The sequence below is a fragment of the Rhodamnia argentea genome, chromosome 4 (assembly GCF_020921035.1).
Source record: "Rhodamnia argentea isolate NSW1041297 chromosome 4, ASM2092103v1, whole genome shotgun sequence".
Lineage (NCBI taxonomy): Eukaryota > Viridiplantae > Streptophyta > Magnoliopsida > Myrtales > Myrtaceae > Rhodamnia > Rhodamnia argentea.
The window spans coordinates 4,383,176-4,408,870 of NC_063153.1; the positions used below are offsets into that span (position 1 = coordinate 4,383,176).

General features: G+C 37.8%; 2 protein-coding genes across 3 annotated transcripts in view; both read right to left on the bottom strand.

Moving 5' to 3' along the window:
- Positions 1-25,695, bottom strand: part of LOC115730703 (U3 small nucleolar RNA-associated protein 25-like) — a 321,158-nt gene that overhangs the window by 260,706 nt on the left and 34,757 nt on the right. The gene's annotated exons all lie outside the window — the stretch shown is intronic.
- LOC115750798 (stemmadenine O-acetyltransferase-like) lies at positions 23,263-24,600 on the bottom strand. The gene has a single exon (XM_030688356.1). It carries the CDS (start codon positions 24,598-24,600, stop codon positions 23,263-23,265), a length of 1,338 nt encoding a protein of 445 aa, XP_030544216.1.

The window sequence follows — 25,695 nt, forward strand, 5'->3', positions numbered from 1 at the left end:
CTCAGCCCGTCCTAGCTCGGCCGCGCCTCAAACGGTCAGCCAAATACCTCAATCTCGCCGAACAACTCAAGCCGTCCAGCTTTGTGTGCCACTATTTAGCCCCAATTTGAGGTCGATTAGCCCCTATTTTCTTATTACTTGTGTTAGAATTGCTAGTTTTGGGCGATTGTCCGAGTTAGTGAAAGTGTTGGAATTTAGCATGAAAAAAGGTAAATTTTTCAACTTTTGATTGCTAAGCTATGCTTGTTTAATTGGTAACATACATATATGTTCATATATCTTGATGAACGTATATTGATTTGTGATTGAAATTGGAAAATTTAAGCTTTTTCTAGAAATTCTAATCAAAAACCGAAACTTGATTCTTTTGGTACAAAAATTCCGACTTTTTGAGAAAGACTAATTTGATCACAAAATTGGATAAACTTGATTGAATTTTCTGAGAAAATATCTTTTCTCGAAAAAATTGTTAGTAATTTTTAGATCGAATTGGTTGAATCGGAAAAGATAAGAATTTTTTGTGAAACAAGACTTCATTTTCCGCACATATCTCCCGTTGGCCGAATTGCTCTATGATGGTGGATGATCGTTGCTTGATTTTTATCCGTGGTTGGTTGAACTATCTTATCCTATGATTATTAGATGGCATCTCATTGTTATGGATAATGGTTGTGTTAAATTGGATAATATTTAATTATTGAAAATCTCTTAATTGAGTAATATCTAATTTGCCTTTGATCTCGATAATTATCTTTGACATGTAAAATTGGTTGGATATGCTTATCTTGTGGATTCTCTAATGTTATTTGATGTTTACGAAAGAGAAATATTCGAATTGGATAATTATCCGATTTTTTTAGAATTATCTGAAATATGTTGCAAATTTTTAAGGAAAATTTTATCAAAAATTAAAGCTGAATTTTGAAAGGGAAAGTGGCCCCACATCACAAATTCGACCACCCCTAGGTATTTTCAAAAATTTGAATAAGTCGGGTTGACTTCGCTTTTCGTCTAGTTGGCTTTACTTCTTGTCTGGTCATGTTTGTTGTTTATTTTGTTTATTTTATTTTTATTATAAATTTTTCACAATTATAAACAAACATGCCCATAATATATACTTCCTTATATGCTTTGTCCCTTCGAAAAATTAAGTTACATCCCCTAGCCATGATCTTATGGAATGGGATGGTAATTTGTATAGAATCTCTCAATCTTCCCTTTGTATTTAGGGATGATGTTATCTTATGCAATATTTGCTTACCGACTCGAATCTAAAAATATGTTATGGATAAAATTCAATCTGACCCCAATCTTTGGGTATGAGTGAATTTATCAGAAAATAATCAGAATTAATGCATATTATGGGCACTTTTGTTCATCCTTAAAGAGTAAATCCTTTAAGAAGTCCCTTTTTATGTCATAAATAATATCTGATATAAGTTAAGACTTTGGAAAATCATTTTCTTAATTAAAATTAGATGTTATTGCATTTTATGGCTTGTTTTCATAATAATCACCTTTTTATCCGAAAATAAAAAAATATATCATGGTTTTCGTGTATCATATGGTCCATTTCATTTTTTTTAAATCATTAAATTCACATCATCAATCAAAAGGGATTTTTTCATGAAATTTGATACTGAAAGGGCATTAAATTTTCCTAATTAAAGTATCGAGGTTTCCGGACTCATTTTCTCTAGTTTGCATAAATAAGATATTTCTCCCGATATCTTATTTAGATTTCTAATCAACCTACTATAAATGATTAATAGCAGCTCCCATTGAATAAATTTTGCATGAAATTGAATCTAAGTTGCAATTCGATAGAACTTGGGAGGGTCCCAATTAAGTTAGTTAATTAACCTCATAATCCGTTCACCTAAGATTTCTAATTTTTGGTAGCGACAGCTTGGCGATTCCACTAGAGATTAAAATTTTATTTTTCTTGAGAAAATATAAGGGGTTCAACGAATTTTCAATTCATTTTTTGCAAATTAAATTTTAATTTTTTGAAAAATTCCTAAGTTAATCCCTTGAATTTTTTTTAAAATATAAAAATTGCTTGCGGATGTAGGCCATTGATTTTCATGATTTATCCTTGGGTTCATTGACTGTGATTGATTTTCGGACCAATTGATTGTGAATGTCTCTTGATTTCTGAGTTGATTTTCTTGGATTATATCTTGATAGTCGTGAATTACCTTGATCAATTAGTCATGAATTGTTTGATCATAAATTGTTCTTGATTTCTGGCTATCCTTGCAGGTTTATGTGATTTTTGCCATTGAGTTTAATTGCTTTACTTTATTGCAAATTTGCCATGGTTGAGTGATATTAATTGTTGTGCATGGATTCATGACATTGCATTAGACCTAAAATGTTAAATGAGCCTAAGATGGTGTCCGGACAAGACTCTTCCTAACCTCGGAACAAGGAGTGGATGACCTTGCCTTCGACTCGACTATGTTAAGAATCCCCCGCACTAGCCTGAACCTACTAGCACAAGTAGAATTCTTATTATCCCCTAGTTTTAAAGGTGCCAAATAAGACCAGAATCTCCTGGTATGATTGGCCCTTTAAAGCTATAAAAACTAATAATGCATGCATGATCTTGACTTAGCATTGACTTAGCATTGACCTACCATTGACTTGTGCATACTTATCAAATTGACCCACCATTGAATTACTTTTTTATCGACAACTACCAAATGTGGATATCGAAACGAAGATGGAGGACCTAGCGACGCAATCGGGCAATCAGCACCAGCCAACAGAGAGGGAGACAGTGGGCTACTCATGCTGGTCAAACCGACATGCTGCTAATTGGGCTCGACCGACGGTTGCTTGTCGTTCGTCCAGCGTCCGACCTATCCGACCTTGGCTGGGTGTTTGACCCTTGTCCGGCCTTATCCGGGTAATTATGAACAGGTCCCACTTAACGGTTTCGTTTTCGCCCGACTCATTCATTGTTTAACCAATCCTGCTATATTTTCTTAATTTAGGGGCTAGTATATATTCCTTCTAGAACAACATTTAGTATTTCCATCTAGGATAAACTGTGGATGTCACAATTCTACTTCCCTTAAGAAATTTCATCTTTCAATTTCTTTGCCATCGGTCTCCGATGTTTTCTTTTATAGCTAGCATACAAGAAAACTCCTTAACCAAGTAAGATGGTGGCTTCCTCGAGAAGTTTCGAATAGATTCCTCGAGAGGCTTCGAAATAGCTTGCATGAGAAGTTACCGAATAGTTTCTTCGAGAAGCTTCGAAATAGCTTCCTTGACAAGCCAAAAGCATTAGGTTTTCAAGAAGCCTTGACATTCTTTCTTTATTAAGAAATATTTTAGCTTCTTCTAAAAGCTTCTAGGTGACTTAAGGAACATGTCAACAAATATCCTTTTACTTTCTAATCATTTCTAATGTGAGAAATTTCAGGATGTCGTATCTACAAGTTGGATGTGTCTAAGTAGAAGGTGAACAAGCCTAAAATGAGAAGTTCAATAAAGTTTGGAAGGACCTTGAATAAGCGAATAGCGAGGCAGAGCCGCGATTGCTAATATGCTTTACGGGACCACAAGATGGAAGCTCAATATATTGCATTTAAAGTCCTGGATATTGCGTCCGAAGTTTGTATATGCTCAAATGTTGATGCATGACAAGCTTAGACATTGGCAAACTCAGACATTGACAAGCTCGGAAGTTGACGAGCTCGGACTTTGAAGAGTGTTTCAAAAGCAACATTCAAATATAGACGCAAATCAATTTCACAATAGCTAGTGATCCGGCTTTGATTTCTTTCTTATCACGGACAAGCTGTCTTCCACAAATGAAGAACTCTACTTATGGAAACCTAGATTCGGATTGTATGGGCGATCGAATCCATGGAGATTCTGATTTTGCCTCTCAACGGCTACAAAATCCTTGTTATATAATTTCATTCAATGGGTTGATTGGAGAGTGATCATCTAAGATTTCCCAATACTTAGATTGGAGATGGAGGAGTATATAAGGAGACCAAGGTATTGAAAAGCAGAGAGAGATCAAGAGTTGAAAATTCCAAAGTTTAAAGTGAGCTTCAATTCTATATACTTATCTCCTATGAGCATTCATTTATATATCCTTGAGAGGTATTAGCAGTATTCAACTTGTGTTTAGGTGTGGGATGGAGAGTCCTATTTGATTGAGTATTAGCAGCACCTACTTTGAGAAGAAGTACTTGGGTATAAGCAACACTTGCTATTATAACCTCTGACCAATTTTTTAGTGAAATACAGCTAGTAGGCCGTTAACGTGGACAGTAAATGTAAGCTTAATCAAAACTGAACCACTATAAACATCATGTCCAAATCTCTCTATACTTTAGTTGAGAAAAATCCCTGAGTAATTTTGAAGTTAACAAAACAATCCATGTGATCTTGATTTTGGTTAATGCAGTGAAATACTTGTTTTGCAAATTATCCAAAGGTGTGGGGATACACAGGATTGAATCTAGCAAAAAGGGGTTTAGATGTTATTCTAAGGGACTCGGACGGCGTGTGGAGCTCGGATGTTGAGTAGGGGAACTCGGATGTTGGAATGATGCTCAAGCTTTGAGAAAAGTATTTCATGCGCAACAATCATAATATCAAGAGATATATTGAAAGATGATTTAATTAATATATTACATCATCACAATGGCTAATAATCGAGCTGGGTCGTTCTTGAAGATTATCTGTCTTGAAGATCAATCAAGGATGAGGATTAAGGGAGATGAGCGTAACTTTCCTAATGAAGAACTCCATCTATGGAAACCCAGGATCATAATTGTATGGTCAATTTGATTCAACGGAGAATACTTTCCTTTGGCAACTCTCAATGGCTACGAGATCTTCTTTTGGGATACGGTCTCGTCCAACTCGGTAGTTTTGGAGAGCGATCCTCTGGAGGCCTTGCAACGGATTGTTGGAGGAGAAGGAATATAAAAGACATCTCAAAGTCAAAGAGAAAAAAAAAAGTTGGCGTAAGAGGGAATAGGATTCTAAATTCCAAGATTGAGAGAGCTTCAAATTTTCATATTCTCCTTGATCTATTCATTGTAATACTTAAAGGTGTACACACGAGTATTGAGCATTAGGTGTGGAGTCATTTGTCTCAAGGGAGATCATTGAGTTGTAACCTCTAAGCAATTAACTAGTAGAATCCAGCCGATTGGTTGCCAGCGTGAAGAAGTGGACGTAGACTTGAACAAAGCCGAACCACTATAATTCCTTTATGCGGTTTCTCTATCCTTTATTCGTTTCTGATTATATCTTGTGATAGTAGAACTGTGCACTCTGTTTATTCCGTGATCTTACGTGTGTTCATCATCCGAGGGTTAAGGCGTGAGCTTATTTGATTATAATTCCACACTAATTTTTAAAAATACTCTATAAACACCTATTCATCCCCCTCTAGGTGATAACACTAGCTCCAACAATTGGTAGCAGAGCTTAGTGCTCATATTTTATTGAAGTGTTATTACTTATGAGCTAACGATATTTATAACTAGCAATTTTTCTCTCACATAGATAGAAGATGGAAGCACTAACAGACCACCATATTCCGAAGGAAAGGAGTACAGTGAATGGCAGAATAAATTCAATGCATATATTAGATGCCAAGATCCCCAGATTTGGGATGTTGTCCAAAGAGGCGTGAATCTGACTACAAGCACTTCGAGTGGAACAAATGCAGGGGATAATACCAACATTACTCCCATCTTTGCTCTAACTGCTGCTAAGATAGCAAAAAGAGATACTCTAGATGCTAAAGCTATTTATTCATTCTATAGTGCATTATCTCCCATTGAATATAAGCGTATTACAAGTCGTTCCTCATCAAAAGCGATTTGGGACAAGATGTACATCACTTATGAAGGAACCTACAAAGTTAAGAAGACTAAAGTCAACATCCTTCTCGGCTAGTATGAAGCTTTCAAAATGAAGCCCAATGAAACTATGAAGAAAATGTTTGATAGATTCACCGAGATAGTGAATGGCCTCACCTATGATAGGCAACTTGTTTTCGGACCGATGCGAGTAAACAAAATCCTAAGGGCACTCATGAAGGAATGGGACAATGTCAAAATTTCCATTCAAAAAACTTAGAGGATATCACCTCTATCTATGGCGAACTCATTAGAACTCTTCAATCCTACAAGGATTAAAGAATCAATGAAGAAACATCTTCAAAAGGTTAGAAATCAACCGCTTTGAAATCTAATGCTGATTCCGATGCTTCAAACTCTAAAGGTGAAGACGATGAGGCGCTAGCACTCATGGTCAAGAGATTCAGAAGAATGGCTAAGAAAGGAAAGAATTTCAAAGACAAAAGAGATTTCAAGCAATATGATCAAAGAAGATCATCTGTAGGCAAGGATGATAGCAAAGATGTCACTTGCTATGAATGCAAAAAGAGATGACACATCAAACCAAACTGCCCTCTATTAAAGATGAAAGGAAGGGATGAGAAATCTAAGAATGCCTTAGAGGCAGAAACTTGGAGCGACACAGAATGTGAAAGTGATGAGGAATATGCCAACATTTGTCTTATGGCCAACTCGGAAGATTAGTCCGAGGTAACACGATTGAAAATCCCTCCCAAGGTATCTAATTATATAAATGAATTGTGTTCGGACTATAAAGCTACTCTTAAAAGGCTTTCTGAATTAAAAAAGAAAGTAATCAGCTTGAAACAAAAAGATGTTTCCCAAAAGGATAAAATAAGTTTTCTTGAAAGTGAATTTTCTCAAATCAAGGACAAATCTGATTTTATTTCTAAAGAAAATACGCAGTTGAAATCTAGGAATGAATCCTTAAAGGACGAAAATGTTTCTTTGAAAAAGGAAAGAGATTCTTTGGAAAAGGAAAATGTTTCTTTGAAAAAGGAAAGGGATTCTTTGGAAAAAAGAAAATGTTTCTTTGAAAAACGAAATTTCGGATATCAACAAAAGATTTTCATCCGGCTCAAAAACATTGCAACATATTATTTCTATACAAGTTCCTTACTATAATAAATCGGGACTTGATTTTCAAAAGGAAAGTGATTTGAAAAATTGTTTTCCTAAAGTCAAAGAAAGGCTTAGAAAAAGGCCTTCTAAACTTTCATACAATAATCATTTCCATAAACAGTTCTTAAGATTTGAGGGACAAAATTCTTCTACATGCTCAAACTATAGTGACATGAAGCACTCTAGGAGTTGCTGTCATAAAATCTAGAGACCCATTGGAGATATTCTTAGGTTTACAAACTCCTCTAACCCGAAAGGACCCAAACAGATTTGGGTACCAAAGAAACTTGAATTTCCTTGATGCTTGCAGGTACCAATGAAAATAAGAAATAAGTGATAACTTGATAGTGGTTATTCTAAATACATGATTGGAGACTCTATGATATTCATCAATCTTGATAAATTTGATGGAGGAAGTGTTTCCTTTAGCGGCAACAATAAATGAACAATTATCGGCAAAGGAACCGTGTAGATTGGCAATCTTCTTATTAATGATGTCTAATTAGTCAAGGGTTTGGATTTCAATCTCATAAGCATAAGCCAGCTTTGTGATATTGGCTATAAAGTGTCTTTCGCAGAAGATAAATGTTCAAGTATAAGCCGGGATAACAAGTACTCATTCACTGGATAAAGACATGGCAACATATATCTTCTGGATACAACATCTAAGGATGTGAAATGTCTACTATCTATCAAAGACGACTCGGAACTTTGGCATACGAAGTTGGGATACATAAGCCTCAAATAAATTTCAAAGCTCTCTTTGAAGAAGCTTGTGAGAGGACTTCTAGATGCTAATTTGAACAAACAAATCTTTGTGAAGCATGCTCACTTGGGAAATAAGTACGAAATTCTTATAGATCAATAAATAAAGTTTCCACTAACCGTGCTCTGCAGCTCTTACACATGGGTATTTTTGGACCTACTCAAACCTAAAGTATTGGAAGTAAAAAGTATTGTCTAGTAATTATACATGATTACACTAGATATAATTGGGCTCTCTTTCTTGCGCATAAAAGTGATGCATTCTCATATTTTGAAAGCTTCTCAAAGAAAGCTCAAAATGAAAAAGGTTATTCAATTTATAGCATCAAAATTGATCACAGAGGGAAATTTGAAAACCAACACTTTGCAGATTTTGTGATCAAAATAGTGTTCAACACAATTTTTCTTCTCCTTATACTCCACAGCAAAATGGAGTTATTGAAAGGAAAAATTGCTCTTACAAGAAATGGCACGAACTCTTTTAATTGAAAACAAAGCTCCTTCTCATTTTTGGGTAGAAGTTGTTTCAACTGCATTTTATATTTTAAATCGTGTCTTTCCGAGATCACTACTTGAGAAAACCCCTTATAAGCTTTACAAAGGAAAGAAACCAAACATATCATACTTTCATGTATTTGGTTGTAATGTTTCATCCTTAAGAATTCAAGTGATCGTCTTGGAAAGTTTGATAAAAGATCATACGAAGGTGTATTTCTTGGTTATTCCACATCAAGCAAGGCATACAGAGTCTTCAACAAAAGGTCACGAATAGTTGAAGAGTCAATGAATGTGAGAATTAAAGATGTACATATCACTCGGAAGACAGACATCGAAAACACAGTATCATCTTAGCAGAGTCCATCATCCGAGGATATGAGAACACACAATCCTACTCAGAATATGGAAGACATTCAAACAATTACATCTTCTGAAGAGGAAAATCAAGATGAATCTCCGTAAAATGAAAGTAACAAGTACAAGAGAAATTGGAAATACAAATCCAGTCATCCTACGGACCTCGTTATTGGAGAAATAGAAGAAGGGATTAGAACAAGGTCGAAGCTTAAGAATGCTATAAATGCATTTGCACTTGTTTCAGAAGTAGAACCCAAAAGAATTGAGGAAGCTCTTGCATACGAAAGCTGGATAGAAGCAATGCAGTAGGAGTTACATCAATTCAACGTCGGTGAAGTTTGGGAACTTGTACCTAGACCTAAGGATCATCCAATTATTGAAACCAAATGAGTTTTCAGAAATAAGTTGGATGACAAAGGGAAAGTAACTAGGAACAAAGCATGACTGGTTGTAAAGGGTTACTCTCAAGAAGAGGGGATTGACTACGATGAAATGTATGCTCCAGTAGTAAGTTTAGTTACCATCGGGCTAGTACTCGCCTATGCTTGTTACAATGACTTCAAGCTATATCAAATGGATGTCAAGTGTACATTCTTGAATGGATACATTAAAGAAGAAGTATATGTGGAACAACCCCCAGGTTTTGAAGATCTAAAAAGCTCGGATCATGTATATAAACTTAAGAAAACTCTTTATGGACTCAAGCAAGCACCTCAGCGTGGTATGATAAATTAAGTAATTTTCTTATCAAACAAGTCTTTGAAAAAGGTAAGGTAGATACAACCTTGTTTATCAAAAGGGAAGGTAAAGAAATCTTGCTCATTCAAATATATGTTGATGACATTATTTTTTATTCTTCTAGTGAAAAATTTTGCAAGAATTTCCCTCATATCATGCAGAGCGAATTTGAAATGACCATGATAGGAGAACTTACTTTCTTCCTTGGACTATAAGTGAATCAAACCGAACAAGGGACCTTCATACATCAAGAGAAGTATGCAAAGGAAATTGTGAAGAAATTTGATCGGAAAAAGCGTAAGAAAACTAAATCACCAATGTCTTCTTCATCCAAGCTAGACAAGGATGAACATGACAATTAGGTTGATCGGAAGCTATACGGGAGCATGATCGGTTCTCTACTATATCTTACTGCAGTTAAAAGGATCATAACATACATTAGAACAAATCTTAATCTAGGATTGTGGTATTCTAAGACATCGGACTTTACGTTATGTAGCTATTCATATGCTGACATTGCGGGTTGTAAGTTAGACAAGAAAAGTACTTCAGATACATGCCAACTTCTAGGATCAATACTAGTGCCTTGGTTCTCAAAAAAACAAAACACCGAGATACTATCAACCACAGAAGCTGAGTATGTGGCATTAGGAAGTTATTGTGCTCAAATCCTATGGATGAAGCATCAACTAAAGGACTTCGGTGTTGAAGCATCAAATGTGAAAATCAAGTGTGACAAAACCAGTGCAATCAATCTCACAAATAATCCAATTATGCACTCTTGAGGTATGCATATTAAAATTAAGCATCATTTTATTCATGATCATGTGCATAATGGTAATGTTAATATTCAATTTCTTCATTGAAAATATCAATTAGCTGACATATTCACAAAACCACTTGAGAAGAATTCTTTTGAATATATCATACGGGAATTGGGTATCACTACTATGCCTATTTGAGTTGTTCTCTAGGTTGGTAAATATTGCTTATGAGCAGAATGCAACATCCGAAGAAAGCAAGAAGATGATAAGCTTCATTTGAAGAGATTTGATGACTGAAAGGAATCTCTGGACTAAAAGCATCATTTGAGTAAACATGATATAAGGTTTTATTGTTCAAATTTTTGGCGTGTAAATAGTTATTTTTTACAACAAATAAGGTACGCACAATCTCAATCTTTTTAATATCATGTGAGATATTGTGATTGATGTGATTATCTTGATTCAATTGATTGAATATTATGTTTCCAAAATTAATTTATCATATCTCTTCAAAATATTCTATTTTTGAAATTTATATCTTAAAATCGTCTAACCATCTTCAAAATATTCTTAAGTGATTCTTCACAAACTTTATTCGAAATTGAAATCTTAAATCTTTCTTCTGTCAAACAGTAATTTCCAAATGTATTTCACGCTGTCACTCTTTAAATCTCTCCGTTGAACAGTCCTTTCTTACTCGACCCTCATTCACTCTTTTCGAAAGACGCGATCTGTCTTAGAATCTCCTATTCTCTTCCAATCTTTTCATGGCTTCCAAAAACCCCTCTACTTTAAAGAAGCCTTCAATCGTTGATAATCCCTCTTATCATTTAGAGCATACTATGAATGATTTAGAAGATGAAGATCATCTCACTCTTGAGGAATTCATGATCAAAATTCGAAAGGAAAAAGAAGTTGCCATGAAAGCAAAGCGTGAGAAAACAAAGATGGAAGAAGAAGAGATCTACCACAAGGAGATGGTAGAAGAGCACCATGCCTTCCTTAATGACACTAGGGAAGACGGTACTGGGGATAAAGTGGAATTTACCTAGATAAAAGAAGCACAATTTGAGGGGGAGTCTATGGAAATACAGACAAGAAAAGAGAAGGAAGTGATGAGTGAGAATACTAATTTCGAACTATTGACGGACGTCTTGTACTCTCAGAATGAGTTGAAACTTCAACTCAAGATCTGTACGAGACCCTATTTAAAAAGGTAGATGAAGCGAAAGGAAAGATGGTCAATGCATTTATGAAGTTAAGGAAAAACATATCCGAAAAGGCAAGCCTTACCTTCTTAAAAGCAGAACACATAAGCAAAAGGATGGTCAACTTTAGAGATGTCATTAATCTAAAGCTAGAAGAGTTTTCCAAACTTGTGTTGATGAAGTTTCCTTAAGATTTTACACTGTTTGTACCTGTTCCAATCGTTCCACATCGGTGAAGCGCAGAGTCCGAATAGCTCACAAATCTAGTAATCTCTCTCGGCTGAAAAAGCTGTTTTTTATCTAGTAAGGTAAATCGGACTTGCTAAAACAGTCATGAAAGCTATTCATAAGACTAGATTGAGACGAGATAATGAAAACTTTGTGGAAGCTTTGATAAAGTATAATGGATTTATTTCTGAGGAGGAAGTACTTGAATTTGCATCCAAGCCAACTAAGAAAGAATTGAAGATAGCCTCGCTAAAAGGGAAGGAATTCCAGCACAACGTTGACTCGAGTTTAGAAGACTTCTATGTTCAAGATCCCATAAAATTTTCCACAGAAAATGAGCAAGATATGGCACAAGTACAGTTCGCAAGAATGGTTGTGGAAGAACACAAACTGGATCCAAGCTCTATCCTCATAAGGATACAAGCTTTGGAAAAACTGTCTGCTCAAATGAACAAAGAAATAGATGAAGAAATTAAACACGAGAAGTGTTAGGATTCAGGGGGAGTGGTGTAGCTACTGGGGTTAGGAAAATCAGAAAGAGATCTTACATTCAAACAAACTATGAGACATCTTGTTCAAACAAGAAGAGTGCAAAGACAATTTGAAAAAATTCAAAAATGAACTGTGCATTGAAATGCCTTAGATAAAAGACCAGCTAACTCTGTTGGGTCAAAGTTTTAGGGATGACATAAACAAGAAATTTCACTTCACATCTCTAGAGCTGGAATGGGTAGAAAAGAAAATGAACGCAATCAAAGAAGGCATCAATCTGAAGTTGTCTCAACTGCCTAAGATTGCCATGTTTCATATCTATCCGGAATCTTCGACATTCATAAATTTTTCAGCTCAATCTATATTCTATCCAGCCTCAAATCTTCCTAAATAGACCTTGTTTCACACTCTTATTTCATCAAATTTGTTTCTAATCTAGATTTGTTTGGATTTTACTTTAAACCTCATGTTTTTCTTTCCTCGTTGGTTTTTGAACCTACGTTACTTAAGCACTTTGATTGAACGATATTATGGCTAAACTTATTTGAGACTTTGTTGCATATATATATTGGTAGTTTGCTATAGCCTTTTGTGCTGATAACAAAAAGGGGGAGAAGTTATGTGCTATGCATGATATCAATCATGTATTCTCCTTAAATTGTCTTACTAAGAAGTCTCACTGTGAAAAAGAATGTGAGATTATGATATATAGGTTCCTGATTTTTGCAGATCAGAACAGGTGAAATGTTGTTCTAATGGGAACAGATAATGTGATTGAAGAATCACTCTATCGAGCAAGTTCTGAAAACAAGTTGAATAGATTGAGTTAATCGGATCTCAAGTTCTGAAAACAAGTTGAACAGGTTTCAAGCTCTAGGAACAAGTTCTGAGAAAGATACGGAATGAGATATTCTGAGCATCATATTACGTAATTGTCTAAACTTAAAGTACCATGCTCTGAAATCTTACACCGCCATAATCTCTCAAAGATTATTGATCCGATACTGGTTCACATAAATTATATGCTCCGAACATAGAGAACCTCTTACTATCTCATATACTCTGTTCACATACTTCAAAATTTAAATTCGATGTACCTGTGCATCCGTGATTCTAAAAACACTCTGATACGGGTTCCACAAGTTCTAAGAGCAAAAACGGAATCATATTGACAATGAATTCAAATTTCGAATTCATCTCTATTTCAAAACTTATCTGTTGTAAAATACAAGATATGAAATGATGCATTATTATTTAGCAAGACTTTATTGAGTAGCAAAATTATTATGATACTCACCTCTTTTTACTTAAAAATTGATATTCTTATGGATAGTTTTGTCATCATAAAAAAGGGAGAGCTTGTTGAGAAAAACTCCTGAATGATTTTGAAGTTAACAAAACAATCGATGTGCTCTTGATTTGAGTTAATGCGGTGAAATACTTATTTTGCAGATTATCCAAAGGGGTGGGGATACACAGGATTAAATTTGGTAAAAAGGGCTCGTATGTTATTTTGAGGGACTCGGGAAGTTATTCGACGGACTCGGACACTATGCGGAGCTCAAACACTAAGTAAGGGAGCTCTGACGTTGGAATGATGCTCAAGTTCTGAGAGAAATATTTCATACGCAACAACAAGAATATCAAGAGATATATTGAAAGATGATTTAATTGATATATTACATCATCACAACTGCTAGTAATCGAGTTGGATCGTTGTTGAAGATTCTTTGTCTTAAAGATCAATCAAGGACGCGGATTAAGAGAGACGAGCATGACTTTCCTAATGAAGAACTCCATCTATGGAAATCCAAGATCATAATTGTATGGGCGATTTGATCCAACGGGAATACTTTCCTTTAGCAACTCTCAACGGTTACGAGATCTTCTTTTGGGATGTAGTCTCGTCCAAATCAATAGTTTGGGAGAGCGGTCCTCTGAAGGCCTTGCAATGGATAGTTGGAGGTGAAGAAGTATAAAAGACATCTCAAAATCGAAGAAAAAAAAAGTTGGCGTAAGAGGAGTAGGATTCTAAATTCTAAGATTGAGAGAACTTCCACTTTTCATATTCTCCTTGTGACGCCCTGGAAATTCACCGTCTGTAAAGTACCCGAATTCAATAAAAAGGGGATTAAAATTGAATTTCGGTCGGTACAATATTTTGGATCGTAAGGACGTAAGTGACGATTTTTGGACGACACTCAGAACGTTACTAAGATTAGATTAGGTTCTGAAAATCTTTATCGTCGCGAATTAGGATCGAAATCCTCGCGCCCGAGCCTAATCCCGACCAAGCCTAGCCTATGAAAAGACCCAAAATGCCCTCCGCCAATTGACCCAAATATTCGTTCAGTCCTGATTTATCAAATGACCATTTTGCCCTTCTCTTTATGTACAAAATGCCAAAATAATTCAAATTTCAAGTGAGCCCCACCCCAAGTCACCTCACATCTTTCCTACCAACCATTCTTGTCAACTTTTCCATCCACCCATCACCATCATATTCTCTCTCCTCTTCCTTTCTCCTTCCCCCACGTGCTCTCTCTTTCCCCCTTCTCTCTCTCTCTCTCTCTCTCTCTCTCTCTCTCTCTCTCTCGTCTGCCGCGCGAGCTCCCTCCCCCCTTTTTGCACCGCTCATCTTCTTCTCCATTCTTCCTCTTCTTCCTTTTCTTAGTTGAGCAACCCCCTCCACCGGACACTACGACCACCACCGCCATCCACACCGGCCATCACCGCAAGCTCAGCTCAGCCGCGAGGCCCGCAGCTCACCTATCCCTCTCACCCGACGTCCTCACCTATCGGGCCCTCACCCCAACACCCAACGACCTTCGATTGCCCAGCCGCCGCTCGACCCCCGCCTTTGTCCCGAGCTGACCTCTGCCGCGCCAATCATCGTCCGCGAGCCCAGCTCGGCCACGAAACCCCGCGACCTCCAGATCTCCGGATTCGAAGCCCAGCAAACCCACGAGCATCCCCCCAGCCCCATCGGCCGCTACCCCGACGCCTCTGTTACTCCGACCGCCGACCACCATCCAACCTCCAGCCACCGCTTAGCCTCGTCGCCGCCTAAGTTGTTGTCCGACCAGCTCCGCGACCCGGAGGACCTGCTGGTCGCCGCCGGCCGCGAGCTAGCCAGGAGCTACTTGCCCTCCACCATGACGTTGCATCGTCGAGCTTGAGCCGCCGTACCCCCACCGTGAGCCGTCGAGACCCTATCATTGTCTTGAGAGCGTGCTGTCGAAATTACTGTTCTGTGAACAGTACCAACCCGACCCCATGAACAATATTGTGAATAATACCCGTGAATAATGCCCATGAACAGTATCCGGCTCGATCCGAAAGTCTAGTGCCCGACCCGTCTTCGACAGCCGGTTTTTGGTGAGTTAAACCCCTAAACCCCGATTAAGGTGCTAATTGAGCTCAGTATTAGTTAATTAGCGTAGTTAGCAATTTATGGTGTTTAGGTAGTTTAATTATGATTGGATTAGATAGAAATTGGGTTTAAGATAAATGACCACAATTATTTAAGATGATCTAACTAGTTAGATCATCTGTGGCTAATTGGTGATTAGACTGGACTGATTGTTGGGCAATGATTATCGGTGTTTGATCGTGAGCGAGCGATAGGCCAAAGCCGAGCGTATAACCGTTAATTGTATGAAATTGGATTAATAATTATCGTTGGGATTATTAATTGTGTTTAATTAATCCGCGGTGATTAAATGTTTGATTGGATGCTCGGTGTTGACTATTAGTTGTTGCATGAACAGTTATGGGTGCCGGACACCTCGTATCAAATACAAAGTCTTATGGGTAATACTGTGCATTCATATGACCACGTACATAATTAAATTGTATATTTTAGCATAAAAATGGCCTTGGGTCGAGTCTTTGAGCATGTCCGCATGAGCATCTGGCTAAACTAAAAGATAAAAATTGGTTGGTTGTCGGATGTGCACGAGTGGTCATATGATGAGGATAAATCGTGCCAATCGTACGGAAACCCGACAAGTTTGTACCGTTCCGGTCGTGCGGAACCACACGGCTTATCAGAAGCACGTCAATTCATGGCCGTGCTAGTCATACAAATCACACGAATTGTCGGATGCCGGTCGCAACTTGTGACGGACCGACGCTTCTTTTTGGAATGCTTGTCTACTATGCCATGCCGGCCGCACTGGATACATAGCTTTCGGTCACTATCGCCAGAAGTAAGGGACGATGCTTGGTCCTTCCGGTCATAGTGTTGGGGTCACACCAGTCGTGTGCGCCGATCATGCCGATCACGTGGGCCATCGGTTAATAAATGGACTTCGTGTGGTGTCCTACGCATGCAAATTGATATGATACTGTGGCCGTTGATGGTCCGATACCGTGGCCGTTAAGTTGAGTCGAGCATTACATTGTGCATGGCTGAAGACCGGTAAGTTTGCATGTGGTTGACCGTTATACGTATGATGCTTTTGTGGTTGCCTGGTAGGATTTTCTGAGCGAATTAATGTTCTAGCCGGGGCTTAGGCATTGACTTAGCGAGATTATTCTCACCCCGTCGTTGTTAACCCTTTTTTCGGGTTCCAAGTGATGAAGCCCATGGGCGTTTAAGGCGAGGGTCGTTATAGGATTTTGGAAGTAGATGAGAGTTTAACCTTACCAACTGTGTGTCTTTTTGATGTTCTAGAGAGCCGCCCCGAAGTATGGGGTTATGTATGACTATGTGTAGCTACGTAGGGTTAAAACTCATCTGCTTTTGGTCAATGAAATAAAATTGTCTTTTGTTTGAATGATTGGGTTGATTTCCTGCTTTTCTATCCCTATTGTTAATTATCCGAGAGAATTTACGTTTTCGCGTGTGCCGTAAGTGCGAAGGTCGATAGTGTACTTGTGACGCTATCATCTATGATCCAAGGTGAATTGATAGGGATGTCGTGAGCTCGAAAGTCGGGGCGTGACACTCCTTAATCTATCCACTATAATACTTAGAGTTGTATACACGGGTGTTGAGCATTAGGTGTAGAGTCATTCGTCTCAAGGGAGATCACCGAGTTGTAACATCTGAGCAATTAACTAGCGGAATCTAGCCGATTGGCTGCCAGTATGAAGAAGTGGACATAGGCTTGAACAAAGCCGAACCACTATAAATCTTGTGTACAGTTTCTCAACCCCTTATTCGTTTCTGATTATATCTTGTGATAGTAGAACAAGGCACGCTGTCTATTCTGTGATTTTACGTGTGTTCATCATCTAAGGGTTAAGCTATGAGCTTATTCAATTATAATTCCGCATTGATTTTTAAAAATACTCTATAAACACCTATTCACCCCCCCTTTAGGTGATAACGCTAGCCCCAATAACTTTAAGTTTTACTTACTACATTTGGGATTTATTGCAGACGCGTGAATCTGAATATATTGTTGTTCGTGTATAAATTCCAACTTGGCTTTGAATTTGTTTGTTTTAATTCAGCGTTGTTTTAAACAAGTTTTGTAAATGACCTCTTGGTGATAGTGCTGACTAGAACACACTTTCGACTAACTTAACTAATATCCTGGGCATACTTATCAAGAAGACTTATAAAATTCGTGGTCGTGTTAACGGGGGTTAATCCTATAATGCATAACACGAAGACAATCCATACGTTAGAAATTCTGAGATTTCGTTAATTAATTGTTTAACAAGTGTCCCCTGACACTCCTTGAAAAAAAAAAAATTTTTTGTATATATATCATGTCACACCCGTACTTGTAGGTCACAGTGTCATTTTTAAAGCAAAGTGTTAATTGTAGGAATGCAGAAGCATGGTCAAATTTGCTACCAACACAAAGTATTTTTCTAAAATTTAGGTATCTAAGTTTTTTCAAGGAAAAAGTGCATTTGAAGTCCTAAAACTTGTCATGAAAATGCATTTGATTCCTAAAAATTTCAAAAAGTGCAATTAAGTCCTAAAACTTATCACGAAAGTGCATTCGAGTCCTAAAACTTTCAAAAAGTATAATCAAGTCCTAAAACTTATTATATTAGTTTAATAAGGTCCTTACATTGATTGCACTTTTTGAAAGTTTTAGTACTCGAATGCACTTTCGTAACAAGTTTTAGGACTTGAATGAATATTTTTGAAAGTTTTAGGACTCATTTACACTTACATGATAAGTTTTAGGACTTTTAGTGCACTTATCTCTTTTTTTTTTTCAACAACTAAGTAGATTAATGAGAGGATGTTTAATCTCAATCCATCGACAATTAATGGGCAGGGTCGTGGTGATCTGATCATCGTGCCCCATCTTAGAAATCTGTGAGAAAAATATAAATTCCAATTTCGATGTGCATCACATCACATCGCCGCCGCATGCATGAGGTGCACGCTTTGGCTCGTCCATCCACACCGCCACGCACGGATTGTGCCGAGCTGAACGATATCCGTCCGTGGATTATACTTTACTTGGTCAAACCATTGTTTATAGCGACGGAGAGAGAGAGATTAGGGTTTCAAGCTCGTGTTCGCTCCTGTCACAATGCACGAGATCCTACAGTATCCAACTCCATCAACAGAAAACAGTGGATCCTTCGATACTTAAACTCATGGAAAAAAAAACACAAGTAATTCATGAATTTCGGTACGATGTGCAATATTACCTTCAGACTTTTAATTTATTTAATGCAATTTGATATAATCTTTAGACTTTATGAAAATTCTTAAAATTTCAAGGACCACATTAAATATTGGACCAGAATCCAAGCATTATATCGAACAAACTAAAAGTTCACAGACGATATTGCACATGAAATTAATATTAAAAATTTGCATCATTTTCCGGATCATCCATAAAGAAAGCGCAATCAACAAGAACCGGTTAATCTTAACCAGACGACACAACATCTCGGGCTTTGCGCGTGACCTGGATTGCAAGCAGTGGTTGGAGTTCAAAGTTACTGGCTCTTTGCTTTCTTATCAATTAAAGTAATTGTCGCTTGCTTTTTGTATTTTATTTTCACATATAGTACCTGGATGATATGTGTCAGCTTCTTTAATAAGAGTTATAAAATGATTGGCCAAGTTAACTGCACAAAGAGTGTTTTACAAACAAAAAGAATCATAATGTGTTTATTTGTAGTATTATTTAGAATGAAAAGGGGCTCATACTTTGAAGGGATCACAATCTCTTTTTCCTTACCCAAAATGTCCTCGACTAGATAATTGTAAAGAATTTAGCAATGCCAAATACGTAAAGTACTATTCCTACATTATCTCTCCTCCATTTCAATTCTTAGATTTGAATCTTTTTAATCTCATAGACAACCGCACAAAATAAAAAACAATTCCATAAATTTCAATTCGCTTTATTTTTATTGTGAAAACGATGGGGAGGTGCGACCGGCACAACAACCGCTTATGGTCTCACAGCCTCCATAGCCGTAGCTACCAAGTTCAGCAGCCGGTGTGGGAGCCCTCTCTGCAACCCGGCCGACACACCAAAAGTCGGGGATTCCCTACATACGAGGCAACGAATGCTAGAGGCGCAAGCGGACCGGAGTTTTGCTCTGCAACCTAACTGGAACTTATGATCACATCCTAAAGATCAAAGACTCGAGGCCTACAATCTCCGAGTAGTTAGGATTCGAAATAATAACCATCATCAACGGTTACCTGTTTGGCCATAAATAGCCAAGAAAACTTCATTTGAAGTGATCCACGATCAATAATACCGTTAGAGTTACTTTAGATATCTTTTAGAGATATTTAAGATATTTCCTCTAATTTTCTATATATATATTTTTGGTTATGCATATATATTTTAATTTCCCTTGATTTCCTTAAATAGTCATGCAATATAGGTTTTCAATGTACTTTTTTATATACATCAAATTATACTGACATTTAGGCATTCTTCTCAAGCTGTTATCCGAGCCGTCATGCCTAAGGAAATCACAAGTGCACCAGGTGCACCCCATGCATTCCCGTTACGACGTGAGTGAGTCGAGCTTTTCTTTTTCACGGAAATACTTTTCGAAGCTGCGAAGATGTGTCTTCGCACAATAACCTTTCCCCAACAGTGTCGGGCTTATTACGCTTGTTGTAGCTATGTCAGCTATATTGGCCGCATTTGTTAAGTTACTATCCCAATAGCAAAGTCAACCGCAAAGAACGCATGGTATTTGGCTCAAATGCCTACGATTCTTGACTTTTCACTTCTCATTTCGAGAAGCCTATACCTCCACCAGACTCGCCGCCCTCAAATGAACCAAATCAAATCTGGTAGACGCTGTCTCACACACCGCCCCACTGCGGATCCACCAAGCTTGATGCCATGCAGCGTGTTAGAACTCTATTCGATATTAATTCAAACTCAACGTGACACCATGAATTTAAGGGAGGATATTAGAGACATTTTAGATGTTTTCTAGAGAAATTTATGATATTTCCTCTTATTTTGTATATCTGTTTTGATTTCATTTGATTTCCTTTGATAGTCCTACAATAAAACCTATAAATAGGCTTTCCACGTAACTTTTTCTATTCATCGAAATATATTGAAATTTAGTCTTCCGCATTCTTCTCAAGTAACACATAGCAGCCATTCATATTAATCATTCTTTACCTGTAATCCTCTATCACTTATTATTCAATTTATTTCGTAGTACAATAGACTTGTTGGAGTCGCCACAGAACCCGATTGAACTTTAAGAAACCAAAGAACCAAAGCTTTGGTGTAAAATCTTTGGTCCACAAACATTGGTGAAAAATCTTTGCTGATGGGAAAAACTACAGTTTCCAATGGTATTAAATCACAATTACATGACATGATATTTTAAATTATTCAATCGTATTGTTAGAAAAGTCCAATCCAAAAAATTAAGCAAATAAAAAAATGCATGGGATTTTTTAACGTTCCCTCCCATGTACAAATTGAATTAGGAATGGCAAGTAGTGAAATTAAAGAAAGAAAAGCTACTCGCGCAAAATAAATTGGGGCAGATTATGGCCTTCATGCCATATTTGAAGCTTTAGCTGAAATAAATCCAAAAACTTAAACTGATATGTGGAATTATAATACCTTAACACGCACCAAGTCTATAAGAACCCAACTGGAATTATAATTGTGTGCAATTTTTCTTCTTTTCCGTGGAAGATTGTTAGGAGCCTTCCTCGCTTACTCTTTTGATGAAAAAGTCTTGGGTGTTTTCCTATTTGATAAGTCATATGATCATTTTGGTATGCTATTTATCCATTTTGATCTTACCTTAGTTGACATGTCGACACGATTAACCAAAATGATGCGTCTATAAGTTAACCAATTTACTGCGGCCACCCTAGATCGATTAGACTTTTGACATTATGGAATGGACAACTACCTAACAATAGAGAAGAAATAAATCTAGTCAACCCACTTGCTTTGCGTGATCAAATCAAGCACCATTACCATGGATCGAGATGCATGACACGAAAGGGATCGGGCCATGGATATGTTCACGCAAAAGTACCAAAAAAGTTATAAACCTATTGTATTTGTGTCAATTCAGTCTTAAACCTTTCAACTAAATCAATTTTTTATCTAACAACTAAACCAATTTAGTCATAAACATTTTATATTTGTACCAATTGAGTCCATTGGACAAATTTAGCTGAAAATCGTTGATATAGACACCAATCATACTTCTTGGTGTGGCTGGCGCTGATGAGATAATTTTTATATTTTTTGAAAATTTATCTTTTTAATTATTTTTTTCCCTTTTTTACTTTCTTTTTTTCCTTTCGTTTTGCCATCGAGGATGGCCTAAAAATTTAAAAATTCAATAAAAATTATTAAAAATTATCAAAGTTAGTAATGGATGCGCCATGTTAGATGGCCGACGTCCATGTCAACGATTTCAGGCTAAAATTGGCCCTATTGACTCAATTGGCATAAATGCAAAAGGTTTAGGACTAATTAGTTCAATTGAAAGATTTAAGACTAAATTGACACTAATTCAATAGATTTATAACTTTTTTTGTTCTTTTTCCCACAAAAAGACTTTTCGATGCTTGAAATTTGCTAAATCGCATTGTAAAATTTTGATGGGATCATTACTAGTTGCTTTAAAAATTTAAGCTGTTAGATGAAAACGTACGCTAATAGTAGAAAACTCTAACACTCTCCCTGAGGTGCATGTTGCTAAGACGAAATTGTAACGATATATAATGACAAGACAAATAGAAATCTAGAAATATTTGAACTCGGGATTTGTTACTACGATATCATGTAAAATTTTAGTAACACCAATGCTATTTGCCTTTTCTATTATATATTCCATGTTAAAGTCAAAATAACACAAAGTACAGCCCATAATTTAGGGGAAGTGTTAGAGTATTTGAATTTTAAACGGCGATTTCATCTAACAACCTAACTTTTTAGAACAAGTGACCATGGTAACACGAACTTTCACACTATTGTGGTGAAATACTTCTTAGTGGTTGACTCAAAGATGAAAGATATTACAAATGTTAGTTGAGATTTTTATAGTTGTATTCCGCTAATAAAAATCTGACGGCCTCCAGGCCACCGCCTGCCCTCTTTTGATTTCTCCCCCATAATTTGCTATACATGTTTGCACTATTTGGTAAATTGCTTAAAACACGGGGTAAAATGAGAATCACGCACGAATCATTGGCTTCTTGAAATACCCAAATGTAAAATTACCACATTATTTAGTAAAAGAATTTAATAAGATTTCTTTGGGCAATTAGGCATTCCTCGTCTAAATAATGGATTTTATGACCACAGTACCCTTCAGATGTTATTTTAAGCTTGGATTAATGTGCTTTGGTAGTCCAAAAACATATTGATTTCACATTTAATTTTTCTTATAGCATCTGAATTTGTTATTTACCCATTCTGCAAATTTTTCGACTTGACAAGACATTTTGTTAACAAGAATTTTTCTTCATAATATGCCGCGATGCATGTTACATATTGTATTGCTCCATTGCAACAAGGTTTTCCAAACTGAAAGTGTTCATAGATCGAACAAGAAACATCAAAGCTTATGGAACTTCGAACATACATTTGCATGCGGTTTGAAGCACACATGTATGATAATACCCGGACCATTTAACCAGTTTATGACATCTAAGGATACCAACATATGAAACCTTGAATCAGGCAAATGAACAAACAAAAAGGATCGATGTAATCGTCGCGTCGGCGTGTCTCATAATTGGGGGCTCGGAGCAACGAACTGTAGCAACTCATCGTCGCTCTCAAACTCGATCATGTCGTGCTCGGCCAGGGTGATCCACGCTTCGATCCCGTCCCCACGCTCCGTTCCCATCAAAATCACCACGTTTTTCATCGGCACGCTGGTGGTGCACACCCAAGAAGGCCTTCCCCAGCCGAAATCTACCTCATAGAACGGGAACCTAGCCCAGCTGCTGAACCTGTAGAGTTCGATCTCTCCCACGGATGCAGATGCGGCCACCAGCTTCCGCGCCGCCATGAGGCTCTCGCAGGCTTTGGCCAATGCCATCTCACCTTGAAGCGCGTTCAGATATTCGGCATCAACCGCCCTTATTGATTTCCTGAGAATGCCAGCAAAGTCCTGCAATTCATATCCCTTGTTTGGTTCCATGAGTGGTGCCACAATGGAATGCCAAAGATTGCCCAAGGCATTCTCAGGTAATGGATGTGGCCTCACCCTGCTTCTGATGTTCACCACATGTGTGGCTGCAGATGATGGGGGATAGTTCTCGTTCCGCTCCAGCCTCTTCCTCGCTGCCTCCACGGCGGATTTCCATATGAGAGCAGTCACGGCCTCAACGCGAGTAGGAGAGGCACTGCCGAATCTGGCCCTGAGGCGGGCCAAGCTCTTGCCGTCGAATCGAAACCTCTTGGTTGAAAGCTTCTCACTGCTGATGACCCCAGATGGCATTTGGAAATTTATGTCCTCTGGTTGGAAGAGCTCAGATGCTTTCAAGAAGGGAGTGATGAGACCGGCTTCGCCATCAATGCCATTGATGGCAATTTCGGACCATGCAGAGAGGAAAGCGGAGACCGACGCACCGTCAGCGATCTTGTGAGAGATGCAGATGCCAATCCCGATGCCGCCACAGTCGAACAAGGTGGCTTGGACCCCTACAATGACTTGTTCCTCAATGTTGGGACCGACTCTGTAAGGACAGAATGGGAGGAATTGCTGCAGCTGATTGATGTCTGGGTTCGACAAGACTTCGGACAACTCGAAGTGAGCTTTCGCCTCCAAATAGAGCGCGCCCTCATCATTGCAATCGACGGAAGCGTTGCCCTTCACCCTTCCGCCTAGAGGGTAGAAGAGGGAGAGTGCCTGTGAGAGCGAAGTTTTCAAGTTTCCCGTCACCGAGGCACAGTTTCGTGCCGCCTTGTCGTCGGGAGCCGAGTAGAACAGGACGACAGGAATGTAAAACGGAGGAGCCAGCTGGTCAAGGAGGCAGAACTTGAAGTTCCTGAGGTGAGATGGAGTTGGAGAGGAAGGCTTGATGCTCTCTGTGGAGACAACCTCAACTTTCATGGCCATGTTCTGTCAGAAAGTGAGAGATTTCAAAGTTTGTCCTTTTCCAGTTTCTCTCTGGAGATAGCTGTGCTTCTTTGGTGCTTTTTTCAATTGCAAGATCTTGTAGCTTTATATACGGAGAAAAGAGAGGAGAAGTTAGCAATTTTTGGGTCATAGGCTCGTAGCATCACGGCTAAACAAGAAGTTTATGCTGATCTCTGGCGGTAGCTTCGTTGTGAAGAATCTACAAAGTTTTTCCACTCGGTATATTATTATAGACATAATCCCCAATTAAAGACAAAGTTAATCTCACAATTCATAAAACACATGGGATCAAATATTCTTTTGATTGGATCTAAATTCCAATCGACATACATATATTATCTTTTGGTATTGCGATCATAAGATATTTTTGGTAAGCTTTCAATACCGGAATAACTAACTCTGCATCCTTGTTCTATTCAAAAACAAGTCGTCCACGTCGAAATTAATTATGGAATTATATTGGCTTGTAGCCCGATCATCTGCAATCGTGTTGAGTAGGAATTGAACATAAACCCTCGTCGAGTAGGAATTGAACATGAACCCTCGTGCTATTTGTGATTCTAATAGGGAATGTAATTTGGGTAGCAGCGGCATCTCTCGATTAATCTATTTACGTTTACTCTTTCAAATTATCGCCATTTATTTTTTGTATGAGATACCGCGAAGGAAAGAGGAGTCAAATTTATTTTCACCTAATTTGGACGACGCGCATCTATGTCGTTTTTCGCTACCCATTGGAGCATTTCGTCTTTCTAGGATTGTCACACATGACGAAAAAAAAAAAAGGACCAAAGCCTAGGATCTCCGAGGGGAAAGGATTCATCGGTAGATGATAACAAGAAGTCGAATTATTCTAGTGAGGAAAACAACTGGAATAGACATGCCAATATTAGAGGACGTATCGTAAATTGCTCAGTTTGACACAAAGACTGTCTATTGGGGGGCGAATTAGTCGAACGTCCGTGGGGGCCGAACGATGCCAATGTAAGACGAACCACTTGGGTTGTGTTTAGTTCGCTTTTGGGGAAAGTTTTAGAGGAAATGTTAATGACCTTTTGCAAAATGCAAAGGATG